Source organism: Brachionichthys hirsutus, chromosome 11 (genome assembly GCF_040956055.1).
Source record: "Brachionichthys hirsutus isolate HB-005 chromosome 11, CSIRO-AGI_Bhir_v1, whole genome shotgun sequence".
Lineage (NCBI taxonomy): Eukaryota > Metazoa > Chordata > Actinopteri > Lophiiformes > Brachionichthyidae > Brachionichthys > Brachionichthys hirsutus.
Window position 1 is genome coordinate 659,725 of NC_090907.1, and position 14,003 is coordinate 673,727.

Here is a 14,003-nt window from a genome sequence, read left to right on the forward strand (position 1 = left end):
CGGAACACACGACGGAAATGGTTTTATTCTGAAAGCAGACAACGGAAGCTGAACGCCCCCGCACTTATTCTATAAATAGCTTGACGCTTCGCTCCGTCCATTCATTTCATTCGCTCGCCGTCGCATCCTCCCGCTGAGCCCGCCCCCTTCTGGTTCTCTCCGCCTGCAAAGATGGCTCCTCCGGCGGTGCGAAGCTCTTGCCCGGCGCTCTGCCCGAGCTTTGCGGAGGTCTGCTCGTTCCTGGAGCGGTACGGAGCGACGCTGGATCTCCCCGAGATGACTTTCCCGCAGATGGAGAGGTATCTGCGGGACACATCGGCAGGTGAGAGGTCGCTAGCTGCGGTGGCGGCGGGCAGAAGAAGCGGTCGCGAGCTGCGACACTTGAAACCGGAGGAGTCCACCGCTACCGCCACCATCATCATCACCATCATCATCATCACGAAGATGCTGGTGATGGCGGTGTGGCCTGGAGTTTAGCCAACAAGCATCTAGCTACACTCTCCCGACAGCTATTGATGACCGGATACTATTATCGATAGTTTCTCGGTGGAGGTTCGGACCCCCGCCGCACCAAGCTAGCCCCAAGCTAGCACCGAGCTAGCACCGAGCTAGCCACAAGCTAGCACCGAGCTAGCCTCGCTCACTTTATGTTGTGTTTGTGCTGCGGTAACCGGATACTGATAAACACGACGCTTCGCTATTCGGGTCATTACACGTTCGGGTTTTTAGCTGGAGGCGAGTGGCATGTCGCGGATAATGTTGTCAATGCTAATATTGATCAGATCTGAACGCTGAACTTGACGCGGGAGCCCCGACGCAGCGGAGCCCGCTGAGCCCGGACGGCGCGGCAGCTCCCGCGGGTCGTCAGGCGTCGTTTATCGGCCTTGTTTCTCAGGTAGACGGTTCACGGCGACGTTCGGTGGCCCCCGCGTTGTTCCCGTTCTCACGGTAATGATGGTTTGTTCTGTTGTTTTAAATAAAGGCCCAAACGATGAAAACGCTGGACGTGTTTATTATTTTCTTCGCCAACGGTAGAGTGGCTGTCAAATCTGCGCATGCGCACTAGGCGCCCGTGCTGCTAGCTAACTTGTAGCAATCAGGATTCGATCAACTTCAATTAAAGTGTATCGTCGAGCCGTGCGGTTAATTTATTAGTTTATGTACGTGTGTGTTTACACACACACACACACACTGTGGAACCACGCTGTTCACACACACACACACACACGCACGCACACACACACACACACACACACTGTGGAACCACGCTGTTCACACACACACACACACACACACACACACACACGCACGCACACACACACACACTGTGGAACCACACTGTTCACACACGCACACACACACACACGCGCACACACACACACTGTTCTCACACACACACACACACTGTGGAACCACACTGTTCACGCACGCACGCACACACACACACACACACACACGCACACACTGTGGAACCACGCTGTTCACACACGCACACACACGCGCGCACACACACACTGTTCTCACACACACACACACTGTTCTCACACACACACACACACTGTGGAACCACGCTGTTCACACACACGCACACACACACACACACACACACACTGTGGAACCACACTGTTCACACGCACACACACACACACACACACTGTGGAACCACACTGTTCACACACGCGCACACACACACACACTGTTCTCACACACACACACGCACACACACACACACACACACTGTGGAACCACGCTGTTCACACACACACACACACACACACACACTGTGGAACCACACTGTTCACACACGCGCACACACACACACACACTGTTCTCACACACACACACACTGTGGAACCACGCTGTTCACACACGCACACACGCGCGCACACACACACACACACACACTGCGGGGCGGCAGTGGCTCAGTGGGTTGGGCCCTGGGCTGGGAAGCAGAGAAGTCCGCTGCTTCCCCGGTTCGAGTCCCAGCTCTGGTGAAATATGGAGTGTGGGCTGGTGACTGGAGAGGGGCCAGTCTGCCTCCGGAGCACTGCCGAGGTGCCCTTGAGCAAGGCACCGTCCCCGCAAAACGGCTCCAGGTGCGCCGACCATGGCGGCGCCTTCACCCTACTCCCTCTCCGTGTGCCAGGGCCCCTTGATGTACATATTAGTGCGTGGTTGTTTCAAGGGGCCCGTTGTTCTAGGGTGAAAATTCAATTTCATTGTGTGTGTCAGCAGATGATGACTAATAAAAAGCATTTCATTTCATTTCATTTCATTTCTCACACACACATCTCCATGATATCAGCGTTTGTTGGTACCGAAAGGACCAAAGCTATAAATCGAGTTTTGACTCGAGGAGGCGGAGCTTTTAGCGTCGACAGTCAGCCACTTGTTGCCTGCATAGAATCCTGCTACAGCTACAGACAGCTTAGCGTTAGCTTCCTAGGAGCAGGGTTAACCCCTGCTACAGCTACAGACAGCTTAGCGTTAGCTTCCTAGGAGCAGGGTTAACTGCTACCGCTACAGACAGCTTAGCGTTAGCTTCCTAGGAGCAGGGTTAACTCCTGCTACCGCTACAGACAGCTTAGCGTTAGCTTCCTAGGAGCAGGGTTAACCCCTGCTACCGCTACAGACAGCTTAGCGTTAGCTTCCTAGGAGCAGGGTTAACCCCTACTACCGCTACAGACAGCTTAGCGTTAGCTTCCTAGGAGCAGGGTTAACTCCTGCTACCGCTACAGACAGCTTAGCGTTAGCTTCCTAGGAGCAGGGTTGACTCCTGCTACCGCTACAGACAGCTTAGCGTTAGCTTCCTAGGAGCAGGGTTAACTCCTGCTACCGCTACAGACAGCTTAGCGTTAGCTTCCTAGGAGCAGGGTTAACCCCTGCTACCGCTACAGACAGCTTAGCGTTAGCTTCCTAGGAGCAGGGTTAACTCCTGCTACCGCTACAGACAGCTTAGCGTTAGCTTCCTAGGAGCAGGGTTAACCCCTGCTACCGCTCCAGACAGCTTAGCGTTAGCTTCCTAGGAGCAGGGTTAACTCCTGCTACCGCTACAGACAGCTTAGCGTTAGCTTCCTAGGAGCAGGGTTAACTCCTGCTACCGCTACAGACAGCTTAGCGTTAGCTTCCTGCCTGGATGTGCTCAAAGGCACCGCGTCCATGTGGGGACAACAGTCCGATGTTCCTGCTCTCCTGTGTCTTCCAGTTCCTAAACCGCTCGTTGAGCTCCACATCAAGCTTCTCAGGAAACTGGGCCGGTCCGTCACGACGGAGCGATGGGAGAAATACCTGGCGAAGGTGAGGCCTCCACGCACGTCCTCGTGTCCCCCGTCCTTGTGACCTGTTTAGCAGGAGGTGCTATCGAAGACGTATTTGTGCGTCGGGGACTCACCTGTAGAGCCGTTCCTCTGTCGTCTCCTCAGACGATGACTCGGCGCTTCGGCCCGGTGGACATGTCTTTCCGTGGTTTGTTGCAGGTGTGCCTGGACTTGAACAGTACCTGGGCCTGGGAGCTGGAGCAGAAGGGCTACCAGGAAATGCCGATGGAGTGCAAGTCGAGCATCCTCAAAGTAGGCCGCGCTTCCCGTCTCTGGCTCGGTGCGGTCGCGGCGGCCGGTAAACGTCCCCGTGTCCCCCCCTGCAGTATCTCTGCGAGTGTCAGTTCGACGACAACCTGAAGTTCAAGACGGCGATTAACGAGGAGGACCCGGAGACGATGCGTCTGCAGCCTCTGGGCCGGGACCGGCAGGGTCTGATGTACTGGTTCCAGCTGGACCCGGAGCAGAACATCCGGATGTACACGGAGGAGCAAGACGACCCGGACGGCTCCACCTGGAAGTGTGTCGTCAGGTAAACCTTTGTCCTCGCGTCCCCGGTTCAGGGACCGTTCATCTGAACCGGAGCTGTCCCGCCTCGGCGTGAGGCGCGTTCACCGAGACTGTCTTCTCAGGACACGGAACGACCTGGCCGAGGCTCTGGAGCTGCTGAAGGCCCAGATCGGTCCTAACCCTGGTCAGGACCAGGACCAGGACCAGGACCAGGCTGGACCCAGGAGCAGCAGCCCATCGGACAAAGATGCAGGTGCGTTCGGCAAACTGAGGCCACAAGAGGGCGCCTCTCGTTCCGGACACGTCCCGACGGTCACGCCGCAACGTGTGTAAAGTAAAAACATGGCGTGCGTGTTTTCTGATGATTCAGGTGATGAAGCCGCCGGAAGCAACGACCTCGGAGCCTCCAAGGTCGCGGAGGAGCAGCCTGAGAGTCGGCAGGTTGAGCCTGTGAGACGAGAGGACGTCCTGGCGGAAGGTATTTGTCTTAATCTCAGGCGTTGCTGCGTGAAGCTGGGACGGCGATGCTGTCCCGACTCCCCGTCCCTCCCGACTCCCCGACTCCCCGTCCGCCCCGACTCCCCGTCCCTCCCGACTCCCCGTCCGCCCGACTCCCTGACTCCCCGACTCCCCGTCCCTCCCGACTCCCTGACTCCCCGACTCCCCGTCCCTCCCGACTCCCCGTCCCTCCCGACTCCCTGACTCCCCGACTCCCCGTCCCTCCCGACTCCCTGACTCCCCGACTCCCCGTCCCTCCCGACTCCCCGACTCCCCTGACGGCGTTGCCTCGTTTTGTTTTGCAGAGTTGATGCAGGATGTGAAAGAGGAGAAGCCGGACCCGGACCCTCCCCTTTTCGCTAACCGCGTGAGCACCATCACCACCGTCATCAAATCAGAATCCAGGGACGCCGACGCCTCCCAGAACTCTGTGTCCGTTGTCATGGCGACGGGAGCGACGGTGACCAAGCAGGAAACGAAGAAGGAAGAGGAAGAGGAGGCGGAGCGAGCGGTCGTCAGGAGCAGCCAGCAGGCCAAGATACCGCTGAAGAAGAGGGAGCTGAAGCTCGCCGAGAGTTACCACGGCAACCACCTGAACAACAGCAGCATCATCGTGTGTAACCCTTCAGTGATCCAGAGCAAAGACAGTCAGCAGGAGGCGTCCGAATCCAGGCCAGAACTGACCAATGGCAGAGCGGCGTCGCGCTGTACGCCGCGCAAAGAGGGCGAGAATGGAGTCGTAGGGGTCATAGGTCACGTGGGGGTCATCCGCAGTCCGTCTGAGCAGCACACAGGAGCGCCGGGTTCTGATCCGCAAGAGCAAAACGGGGCGGGTCTGGAACACCAAGGCTCCAGAGCTGTGAAGGAGGAGCAGGAGGCGGGGCGGCAGGAGGCGGGCCTGCAGGAGGCGGGCCTGCAGGAGGCGGGCCTGCAGGAGGCGGGCCGGCAGTCGGTGCTGGTACGAAAGGAAGCTGCTGTGGAACCGCCCACATCGAATCCACTCCCTGAAGTCATGGACAGAAAAGTGGATGCTTGTAGCGTTTCCTCACTGACTCCGCCCACAGAGGAAGACCAAGGTGAAAGAACGACGAAGAGCAGAAGCCAACAGAGAGATGATGACCTGGATCAGAGCGGCCGTCCGGCGGCAGAAGATGGCGGCCAAGAGAAAAGCACGTTGGGGGCGGAGTCAGGCAGCGCCGACTCACCTGTAAAAACAGAGGAGCAGGAAGCGGGAGTCAACGGTGGGGCGGCAGCACAGCGTGGAGTGAAGCATGCTGGGATTGCAGCAGGAGAACGGCCCGGTCCTCTGGAGGAAGCGTCCTCTGAGATCCAGAAAGACGGAATCAGGCTGAAGATAAAGATTCCTCCTCATCGGAGGAGCAAGCTGAGAGGGAAAGGAGCGAAGGAGGAGAAGGCCGGGGAGCAGGAGGAAGGAGGAGGAGGGGGAGGGGGAGGGGGAGGGGGAGGAGGGAGGGCCTTAAGGAGATCCGCCAGGATTTGCAGGTATGTGCGTTCAGACGGCGCCGTTCCAACGTGGGTTCCAGTCCCTTCTGGACCTTCGTCTTCGTCTTCCTCCCCGACCTGCAGGCCGAGCTCGAAGGCAGCGGAGAGCCCGAGAAGGAAACCCGAGGGGGAGGAAGATGAGGAGATGGAGGAGGAGGAAGATGAGGAGATGGCGGAGGAGGGGGAGGAGGAGGAGGAGGAGGAAGGGCAGGTCTCTCCTCAGAAACACAGACAACCTGAATCGGAAGGTCAAAACCGGAAACTGCGGGTAATCGGCGAGGACGGGGGACCTTCGCTTCCGGTCGGCTTCCGTTCGATCAGCTGTTCTTCTTCTTCTGGGCTTTTAAGGGTAAACGGCGACACCGGCGCCCCCGGTGGTGCAACGTTCGCTCCAAGAGACGCAAGCTGAATGAGGGCGGGGAGCTGGAGGACAGCGGGAGGACGGGACGGGAGGACGACGGCAGAGGAGGGAGCGAGTCGGGGGAGGAGGAGGAGGGGGGGGAGGGGGAGGGGGAGGAGTCCTGTCCCGGCGAGGACGCCTGCAGCCGCTGTGGCCTCCCCAACCACCCGGAGCTGGTGAGACGGGATCGGGCGGCGTTGGGTTGGGGGGGGGGGCGTGTCCTGTTAGCGACTCTGCTCTGAACCCTGTCCGTCTGTCCGTCCGTCCGTCTGTCCTCAGATCCTGCTGTGTGACGCCTGCGACGGCGGCTACCACACGGCCTGCCTGCGGCCGCCGCTCATGCTGATCCCGGACGGCGAGTGGTTCTGTCCGGCCTGCCAACACGTAAGCTGCACGCGCGAGACGCGGCGAGGACCGGCTGCTCTGATGTCTGCCTTCAAAATAAAAGCCTTGTAGCCATTTAGCGTTTAAGGAAAGATCAAACGTCGTGATCGGGTGACCCGATGGGGCGCCCCGGTTACCCCCGGTTACCCCCCCCCCCCCCACGTCTCTGAGCTTTGGACACTTTGTCCTTGTTTAACACTTCTAGAAGCGGCTGTGTGACAAAATGGAGGAGCAGCTGCAGAATCTGGACAGCGCTCTGAAGAAGAAGGAGCGTGCAGACCGGAGGTGCACGCACGCACGCACACGCACGCACACACTCACTCACTCCTTAATGACCCGACCTTCTCCCCCCCCCCTGCAGGAGGGAGCGGCTGGTCTACGTGGGAATCAGCGTGGAGAACATCATTCCTGTGGGTGAACCTCCGGGGGACGGGGGACACAGAGCGTCCACAGGGGGGACACAGAGAGTCCACGTGGGGACACAGGGGGACACAGAGCGTCCACAGGGGGGACACAGAGGGTCCACGGGGGGGACACAGGGGGACTCCGCGGCATTGAACTGGTTTCCTGTTTCAGGAGGGAGCCGAGGAGGAAGAGGAGGAGAAGGCGACGAAGAAGAAAGATTCCAAAAAGAGCAAGAATCTGGGTCGGAGGTCAACCAGAACCAGGAAGCACATCAGCTACAGGTGAGCGCGGCCTCGGGACCGGGACACGCCGGGACACGTCAGTGGACTGAACATTTGTCTCTTTGTCTCCCAGGTTTGACGACTTTGACGACGCCATTGATGAGGCGATAGAGGAGGACATCGGGGAGCTCTGCAGCGGTGAGGGGGCGGGGCCTGTTCACAGAGCTAAACGACACGCCCACTTGTTGACGCCGTTAGAAATCCGTCCTTTATGGACGAAGACGAGTGAACAGTGAACTAATGGTTCTGGTTCTGGTCCTGGTCCTGCAGCAGGACGAGACGAAGGCCTCGCTGCCCTCCTGTCAGTGGATGGGAAGGAGGGCCAACGGCCAATCAGAAGCCAGGCTCGGTCTGCCAGGAACAGGAAGAGGCGGAGACTGAACGACCTGGAGAGCGACAGCACAGCAGCAGAGAGCGAAGACGAGTTCATGCTGAGCAACAGGTGGAGACGCACACAGAGACGCGCACAGAGACGCGCACAGAGACGCACACAGAGACGCGCACAGAGACGCACACAGAGACGCGCACAGAGACACACACAGAGACGCACACAGAGACGCACACAGAGACGCGCACAGAGACGCGCACAGAGACGCGCACAGAGACGCGCACAGAGACGCGCACAGAGACGCACACAGAGACGCACACAGAGACACACACAGAGACGCACACAGAGACGCACACAGAGACACACACAGAGACGCGCACAGAGACGCGCACAGAGACGCGCACAGAGACGCACACAGAGACGCGCACAGAGACGCGCACAGAGACGCGCACAGAGACGCGCACAGAGACGCACACAGAGAGACGCACACAGAGACGCGCACGGAGACGCACACAGAGACACACAGAGACACACAGAGACGCACAGAGACACGCACGGAGACGCGCACGGAGACAGAGAGACGCACGCACAGAGAGACGCACGCACAGAGAGACGCACACAGAGACGCACACAGAGACACACAGAGACACACAGAGACACACAGAGACACACGGAGACACACAGAGACGCACAGACACACAGAGACACGCACGGAGACGCGCACGGAGACGCACACAGAGACGCACACAGAGACGCACGCACAGACACGCACGGAGACGCGCACGGAGACACACAGAGACACAGAGACACACACAGAGAGACACACAGAGACACAGAGAGACGCACACACAGAGAGACGCACACACAGAGAGACACACACACACGCGCAGTACTTCTTCCCTTTGCCTCATGCTCTTCATCATCCTCATCATCTTCGTCATCTTCCCCCTCAAAGCTCAGAGGACGAGGAATTAGCCGCCTCGGCGGCAGACGATGATGACGAGGACGATGAAGACGCGGGCAGCGTGGACAGCGGGACTCGCTCCAGACAGGCATTGAGGAGGACGCCTAAACACCGAGCCAGCAGGACCCGGCACCGGAGCAGGAGACGGCTGAGACGGCGGCGGTGCTCCTCGGAGGAGGAGGAGGAGGACAGCGATGAAGAAATGGGTCGGTATCTGCTCCGGTTGGCTCCGCCCCCTCCTGGGCGCAGCGGACTGACGGCTTCCTGTGATGTCATCTCAGACTCGGATCGGTACAGCGACATGACCGACAGCGAAGCTGAGAAGAAGAGGCGGGGCCTGAGGCGGGGCCAGCGCCAGCAGGTCAACTACCGCGAGACGTCCGAGTCCGATAACTCGCTGACCTCCAAGGACAAGGTCAAGGTCAAGGTCAAAGCCCGGGGACGGCCTCGTCTGTCCAGCGACTACAGCGACGGTCAGCCAATCACAATCGAGATCTTTAAATGTTTATCGCACCGATTAGTGATCGATGTCCGGGTTCCTCTGGTTGTCATGGAAACCCTCCCTTCTGCTCCCTTCAGCGTCGCCGTCGTCCAGGGACTCCGAGGAGGAGGAGGACGAGGAGGACGAGGAGGAACATGAGCGGAGGAGGAGGATGAACAGGAGGAGAAGGGTCGAGGAAGAGCTCCGGAGAAACAGGACGAGGGAGACGCACAGGAGGCGCGAGGAGGAGGAGGACAGACGGAGGAGGAGGAGGAGGAGCAGGCTGACGGAGGACGAGCCGAGGAGGTTCAAGAGGAGAGACGGCGAAGAGGAGGACCCGGAGAAGATGGGCCGAGGGAGGAGGAGGGAGATCCTCTCGCTGCAGCGGCGCCGGCGACTCCGCTCTGATGCTGAAGAAACGGCGTCCGGACGAGGACGAGGACGAGGACGAGGACGAAGGTCTGAAGAATCAGAGTCTTCATCAGAGGAGGATCGTCCCATCCGCAAAAGACTCAACCGCATCGATTCTGATGAAGACGAGGAGGAGGAAGGAAGACTGAAGACCAAGGCGTCTTCAGCCGAAGACGGGAGCGAGGACGGCGGGGACGACGGCGCCGCTCAAGAAAAGAGGAGGAGCCTCAGCTCGTCTCCGTGTCTCCGTGAACATCATCCCGCCACGGCGCCGGAGACGTCCCCCGGGACGAGGGACAGTGTTGGGTCAGGCAGGCAGGATAGGCACAACGGCCCCCTCCCCCCAGAGGGGGGGGCGGGGGCGGGGCGGGGGGAGGGGGAGGGGGCCAGTCGGACTCTTTGAACTCTGTCCAGAACCGTCCTCGGTCCTGATGGCAGGAGAACCCGTGTCCGTCTGTCCCGTCCCTCGTCAGTCTCGTAGCGTGACGTCCCACCGGCGTCTCGAGTCCAACGCTTCCTGTACATACTTCACTGTGTACTAATACTCCATGTCCTGCTCGTCCTCTTGTATATTATAGTGTTCTATTTTCTCTATGAAGGAGAGGAGCGATGCTGGGGGGGGGGGGTCTCGCGTCTGTCCCTCGGGTCGAGCGCCGAGGACGGAAGTCGCTCGCTCTGCTGAAGGACTCCTTTCAAAGTAAAGGTCATCGTGGTGCGTTTGTTTCGTTCAGCTTGATGCCGCCTGTTCACGCAGAAACCCGAATTATTACGTCCTGCTTGAAGACGGGGATGTTGGACGTTTAGAAGGTCGCTACTACAAAGGGTGAAGCAAAATCAATCAATCAATCATCAATCAGTAGCTTTGGATCTTATTACGGAACAACTTCACGTTCCTTTCTGTCGTTTTCAGTTTTACGTTCGGCCATTTTGTTTTCTCTTCTTACTTGTATATAATGGTAAAACGCTCCAGCAGCTCTTCAAGGCGAGCTGCACCCGCCCCGGCTGCACCCGCCCCGGCTCCGCCCGCCCCGCATCGTTCCACCGAACCGGCTCTGTTGGGTTTCTAACGTTCAGTCCGGGCGTCGGTAGATGCAGCTCCTCCCCTTCCTGTTCTGTTACTGTAGTACCGCTGTAACATAAATGTTCTCTAAGTTATTAAAACCAACATCCCAGCATCTCCTCAAACGCTGTCTGCATCTCATTTCACTGATCAAAGGGTTAGTGTGAGAAATCAGTCTCTGAGGGCGGGGTTAGCTATTAGCTAAAATAATTGTCTTGTATTTTACATCATGACCCCTGAGCCGAGTAAAGCAAATGATTACTAGCGCGCTAGCAACAAACGTCTTGATGGTTTTATATCAAAGTAGTGTGTAAATGTCGCCCTCTGGCGTCTACATTTAGGAACAGCAACACACGTTCAAGTTAGATATAGTTGCATATAAGAAGTTCCGGAATCTGCATTCAAAATAAAATACTTATAAATAAAATACAAATTTTAGCTTGAGGAATATCTATGCAGCGTTGAGTGGGGACTGATGTATGTCTTCTTATATCAAATATATCTCTCAGGTATCAGAATACTGCAGAAATAAATAAACTAAATGAACACCTGAGCCAAATGATCAGAATATCCATCACTTCCGGGAAATGTCATTCACATTTGTCCCCTTTACTTGTGGTTTAATCCTAAATTGTTTTTAACCGTAGCTCTTTAATTTAAATTAAAACATTTTTTTTTACTTCGACAGTAATACATGTGGTATAATCTGGTCCAGTAGAGGGCAGTAAGAGCCACAAAAGTTGTGAACGGAGAGAAGAAGAAGTCCATAGTCTCGTGGATGATAATCTCGCGATATTAGGGAGTTGTCACCTCTCAGAAACAACCGTTCACGCTCGTGCGCGCCTCCGGACTTCACGCTCACGGCTCGGCCTGTATTTATTGATTCCGGAGTGATTAGTCGCTGTCGTTAGCGTCTAGCCGTCGAGCTAAGCTTTCCAGTGACGTCACTGCCGCCCCGGTTGAAAGGAGCGGGCTTCGCGGACCGACGTCGGGGAAGTTGCTTGTTGTGACGTCAGCAGGGCAGGGGCGATGGTCTTACTGAGGAACCTGTGCCCCCCCACGGAGGGAGTCCGCCACGAGCAAGCCGAGACGGCGGCGCTGATGGACGGCGAGAAGCTGGGCAGCGGGACGCTGTACGTCGCTGAAACGTACGGAACCAACATGGCGCCCGCTTCATCGCGCTTTTATACGGACGTCAGGCTCCACTACGTCATCGCTAAACTCGCGTTAAGCTCTCCCGGGGTAGACCCTTTCAAAATAAGAGCGCCAATACTACAGGTGCATTTCGTTGGTGTTTGTGTCCTCCCGGTCGGAGACTAGAAAACGTCGACGTCATTCCGTCTGAACGCCTCGGTGACGTCATGCCTCCTCCTTTGCGTGTCCCTCTGTCCGCCAGGCGGCTGTCGTGGTTCGACGCCTCGGGGATGGGCTTCTCTCTGGAGTATCCCTCCATCGGCCTGCACGCCGTCTCCAGGGACGTCGGCGCGTTTCCGCAGGAACACCTGTACGTGATGGTCAACGGCAAGCTGGGTGAGGAAGAGGAGGAGGAGGGCCTTCATCTTTAAGGCGCCGCCCGGTGGACGGAGAACGTCCACACGAGGACAGAACGTTCCCGTTTCGTGTGTCCAGGTGAGGACGAGTCTGAGACGGCAGAGAGGGCAGCTGATGAAGAAGACGACGATGATGATGATGGGCCGATCACAGAGATCCGCTTTGTGCCGAGCGACCGCGCAGCACGTAAGTTTGATCTGTCCGTCAACCCAAAGTGGGCGTGGCTTCGGGGGAAACCTGACACTCGCGCGTCCGCAGTGGACGCCATGTTCTCGGCCATGTGCGACTGCCAGGCGCTGCATCCCGACCCGGAAGACGACGACTCGGACGACGACTTCCAGGGCGAGGAGCGCGACGTGGAGGAGGGTGAGGAGAACCGGCAAACTCCGGGTTCTACCGGCGCGGAACCAAACGCGCTCCCCGGTTCTACCGGCGCGGAACCAAACGCGCTCCCGGGTTCTACCGGCGCGGAACCAAACGCAGTCACGGGTTCTACCGGCGCGGAACCAAACGCGCTCCCCGGTTCTACCGGCGCGGAACCAAACGCAGTCACGGGTTCTACCGGCGCGGAACCAAACGCGCTCCCCGGTTCTACCGGCGCGGAACCAAGCGCGCCCCTCGGTTCTACCGGCGCGGAACCAAACGCAGTCACGGGTTCTACCGGCGCGGAACCAAACGCGCTCGCGGTTCTACCGGCGCGGAACCAAACGCGCTCCCCGGTTCTACCGGCGCGGAACCAAACGCGCTCCCGGTTCTACCGGTGATCTTCCCTGGTTCTGGTTCTGGTGATCCTTTCCTCGGTTCGGTTTTCAGCAGGCTTCTAGTACTTCTTTCAGAACCGACCGGACTTCTTTACTGACGGTCAGTCGATCCTGTCACGGCGGATCAGAACCGGAACCGGGATCAGTTCTGGCCCGTTGATTGTGTTCTGCTGTCATTGACCCCCCCCCCCCACAGAGCGCGGCCCGGCTGACGTCCCGACCTTCTACACCTGTGACGAGGGTCTGTCGGCGCTGACCCAGGGGGGGCAGGCCACGCTGGAGCGGCTGGAGGGGATGCTGGCCCAGTCGGCCGCCCACCAGTACCACATGGCCGGGGTCCGGACCGAACCGGCCAACGAGGAGTTTGAAGGTTAGAGCCCGGCGGGGCGGGGCGTCGGGGGCGGGGCCAGGCCGTGCCTTTTGATTTTAAGGTCTGGTTTTAATTCCGACATCGGGTCCGGTCCGGTCCGTGTTTGCAGACGGCATGGAGGTGGACGCAGCCGCGATGGAGGCCGGCCAGTTCGAGGACGCCGACGTCGAGCACTGGTGAGGATGATGATGATGAGGCTCTGACTTCATCACTAAACGGATCGATTGATTTAGTTCATCTGATTCTTCCTGCAGATGGAGATCAAAGGCAGATCAAAGCTCCTCCTCTTCCTCCCCGAACTCTTTTGTACTGAATGATTGAATCTGCTTTTCCTTCGGGGGGGCGGGGCATGTCAATAAAAGCATCGTTTTTGTACGACTTTGTTTCGCGTCCTTTTTTATTTCTTAAAAAAAGGAGCTTTCTCACATTTAGATGTGATCAAAAATGTATCGATCGGTCCCGCCTCCGCCGTGCTCTGTAATTGAAGCCCTGAAATGCACGACGTGCGCTGGAGGTCAGAGGTCAGCGCATCCGGTCAAAACTGGGCGGGGCTTCCTCCTGGGGGGGGGGTAAAACGGCCCTGGTCTCGAGTCCCACTACGGGAGGGAGATGGAGCAGGGGCAGCAGGGTAGACCCAGGGCACACCTGGGCAGAGTGGAGTGGACCGGTCCAGTTCACTCCGCCCAGGTAAGGCCCTAGGCCCACCCCGCTACCTCTGCTCCACCCCACCCCCACAGCGGGACTCGATCCCAGCGCCACCAGTCGAAAGGGTGTAACGC

The 14,003-nt window shown here is 58.2% G+C and overlaps 2 protein-coding genes across 3 annotated transcripts; both read left to right on the forward strand.

The window, feature by feature from the left end:
• The first annotated feature begins 171 nt into the window (after positions 1-171).
• Positions 172-10,667, forward strand: rsf1a (remodeling and spacing factor 1a). The gene is made up of 18 exons (XM_068745254.1): positions 172-322; positions 3,206-3,297; positions 3,477-3,569; positions 3,644-3,849; positions 3,950-4,080; positions 4,198-4,305; positions 4,631-5,828; positions 5,913-6,096; positions 6,177-6,404; positions 6,508-6,612; positions 6,818-6,897; positions 6,974-7,022; positions 7,189-7,298; positions 7,372-7,436; positions 7,569-7,740; positions 8,582-8,796; positions 8,872-9,063; positions 9,170-10,667. Exons 1-18 carry the CDS (start codon positions 172-174, stop codon positions 9,883-9,885), a joined length of 4,095 nt encoding a protein of 1,364 aa, XP_068601355.1. The 3' UTR covers positions 9,886-10,667.
• A 651-nt stretch (positions 10,668-11,318) lies between these two features.
• On the forward strand, positions 11,319-13,602 carry clns1a (chloride channel, nucleotide-sensitive, 1A). Of its 2 annotated transcripts, none has more exons than XM_068745479.1 (7): positions 11,319-11,690; positions 11,939-12,072; positions 12,172-12,279; positions 12,352-12,483; positions 13,051-13,224; positions 13,334-13,400; positions 13,479-13,602. In XM_068745479.1, coding segments are annotated over exons 1-7 (735 nt in total). In that variant the 5' UTR covers positions 11,319-11,571; the 3' UTR covers positions 13,480-13,602. The 2 variants fall into 2 exon arrangements, with proteins under 2 accessions (XP_068601580.1, XP_068601582.1); XM_068745481.1 differs by having other exon boundaries at positions 11,320-11,690; positions 12,352-12,459.
• The last annotated feature ends 401 nt before the right edge of the window (positions 13,603-14,003 follow it).

Excerpts from the sequence above, each read along its gene's own strand:
- rsf1a (XM_068745254.1), top strand. The coding sequence starts at position 172 with ATGGCTCCTCCGGCGGTGCGAAGCTCTTGCCCGGCGCTCTGCCCGAGC. Across the intron at positions 3,570-3,643 it reads GCAAGTCGAGCATCCTCAAA|TATCTCTGCGAGTGTCAGTT; the intron begins GTAGGCCGCGCT and ends CCCCCCCTGCAG. Across the intron at positions 8,797-8,871 it reads GGACAGCGATGAAGAAATGG|ACTCGGATCGGTACAGCGAC; the intron begins GTCGGTATCTGC and ends ATGTCATCTCAG.
- clns1a (XM_068745479.1), top strand. The coding sequence starts at position 11,572 with ATGGTCTTACTGAGGAACCTGTGCCCCCCCACGGAGGGAGTCCGCCAC. Across the intron at positions 12,280-12,351 it reads GCCGAGCGACCGCGCAGCAC|TGGACGCCATGTTCTCGGCC; the intron begins GTAAGTTTGATC and ends GCGCGTCCGCAG. Across the intron at positions 12,484-13,050 it reads GGAGAACCGGCAAACTCCGG|AGCGCGGCCCGGCTGACGTC; the intron begins GTTCTACCGGCG and ends CCCCCCCCACAG.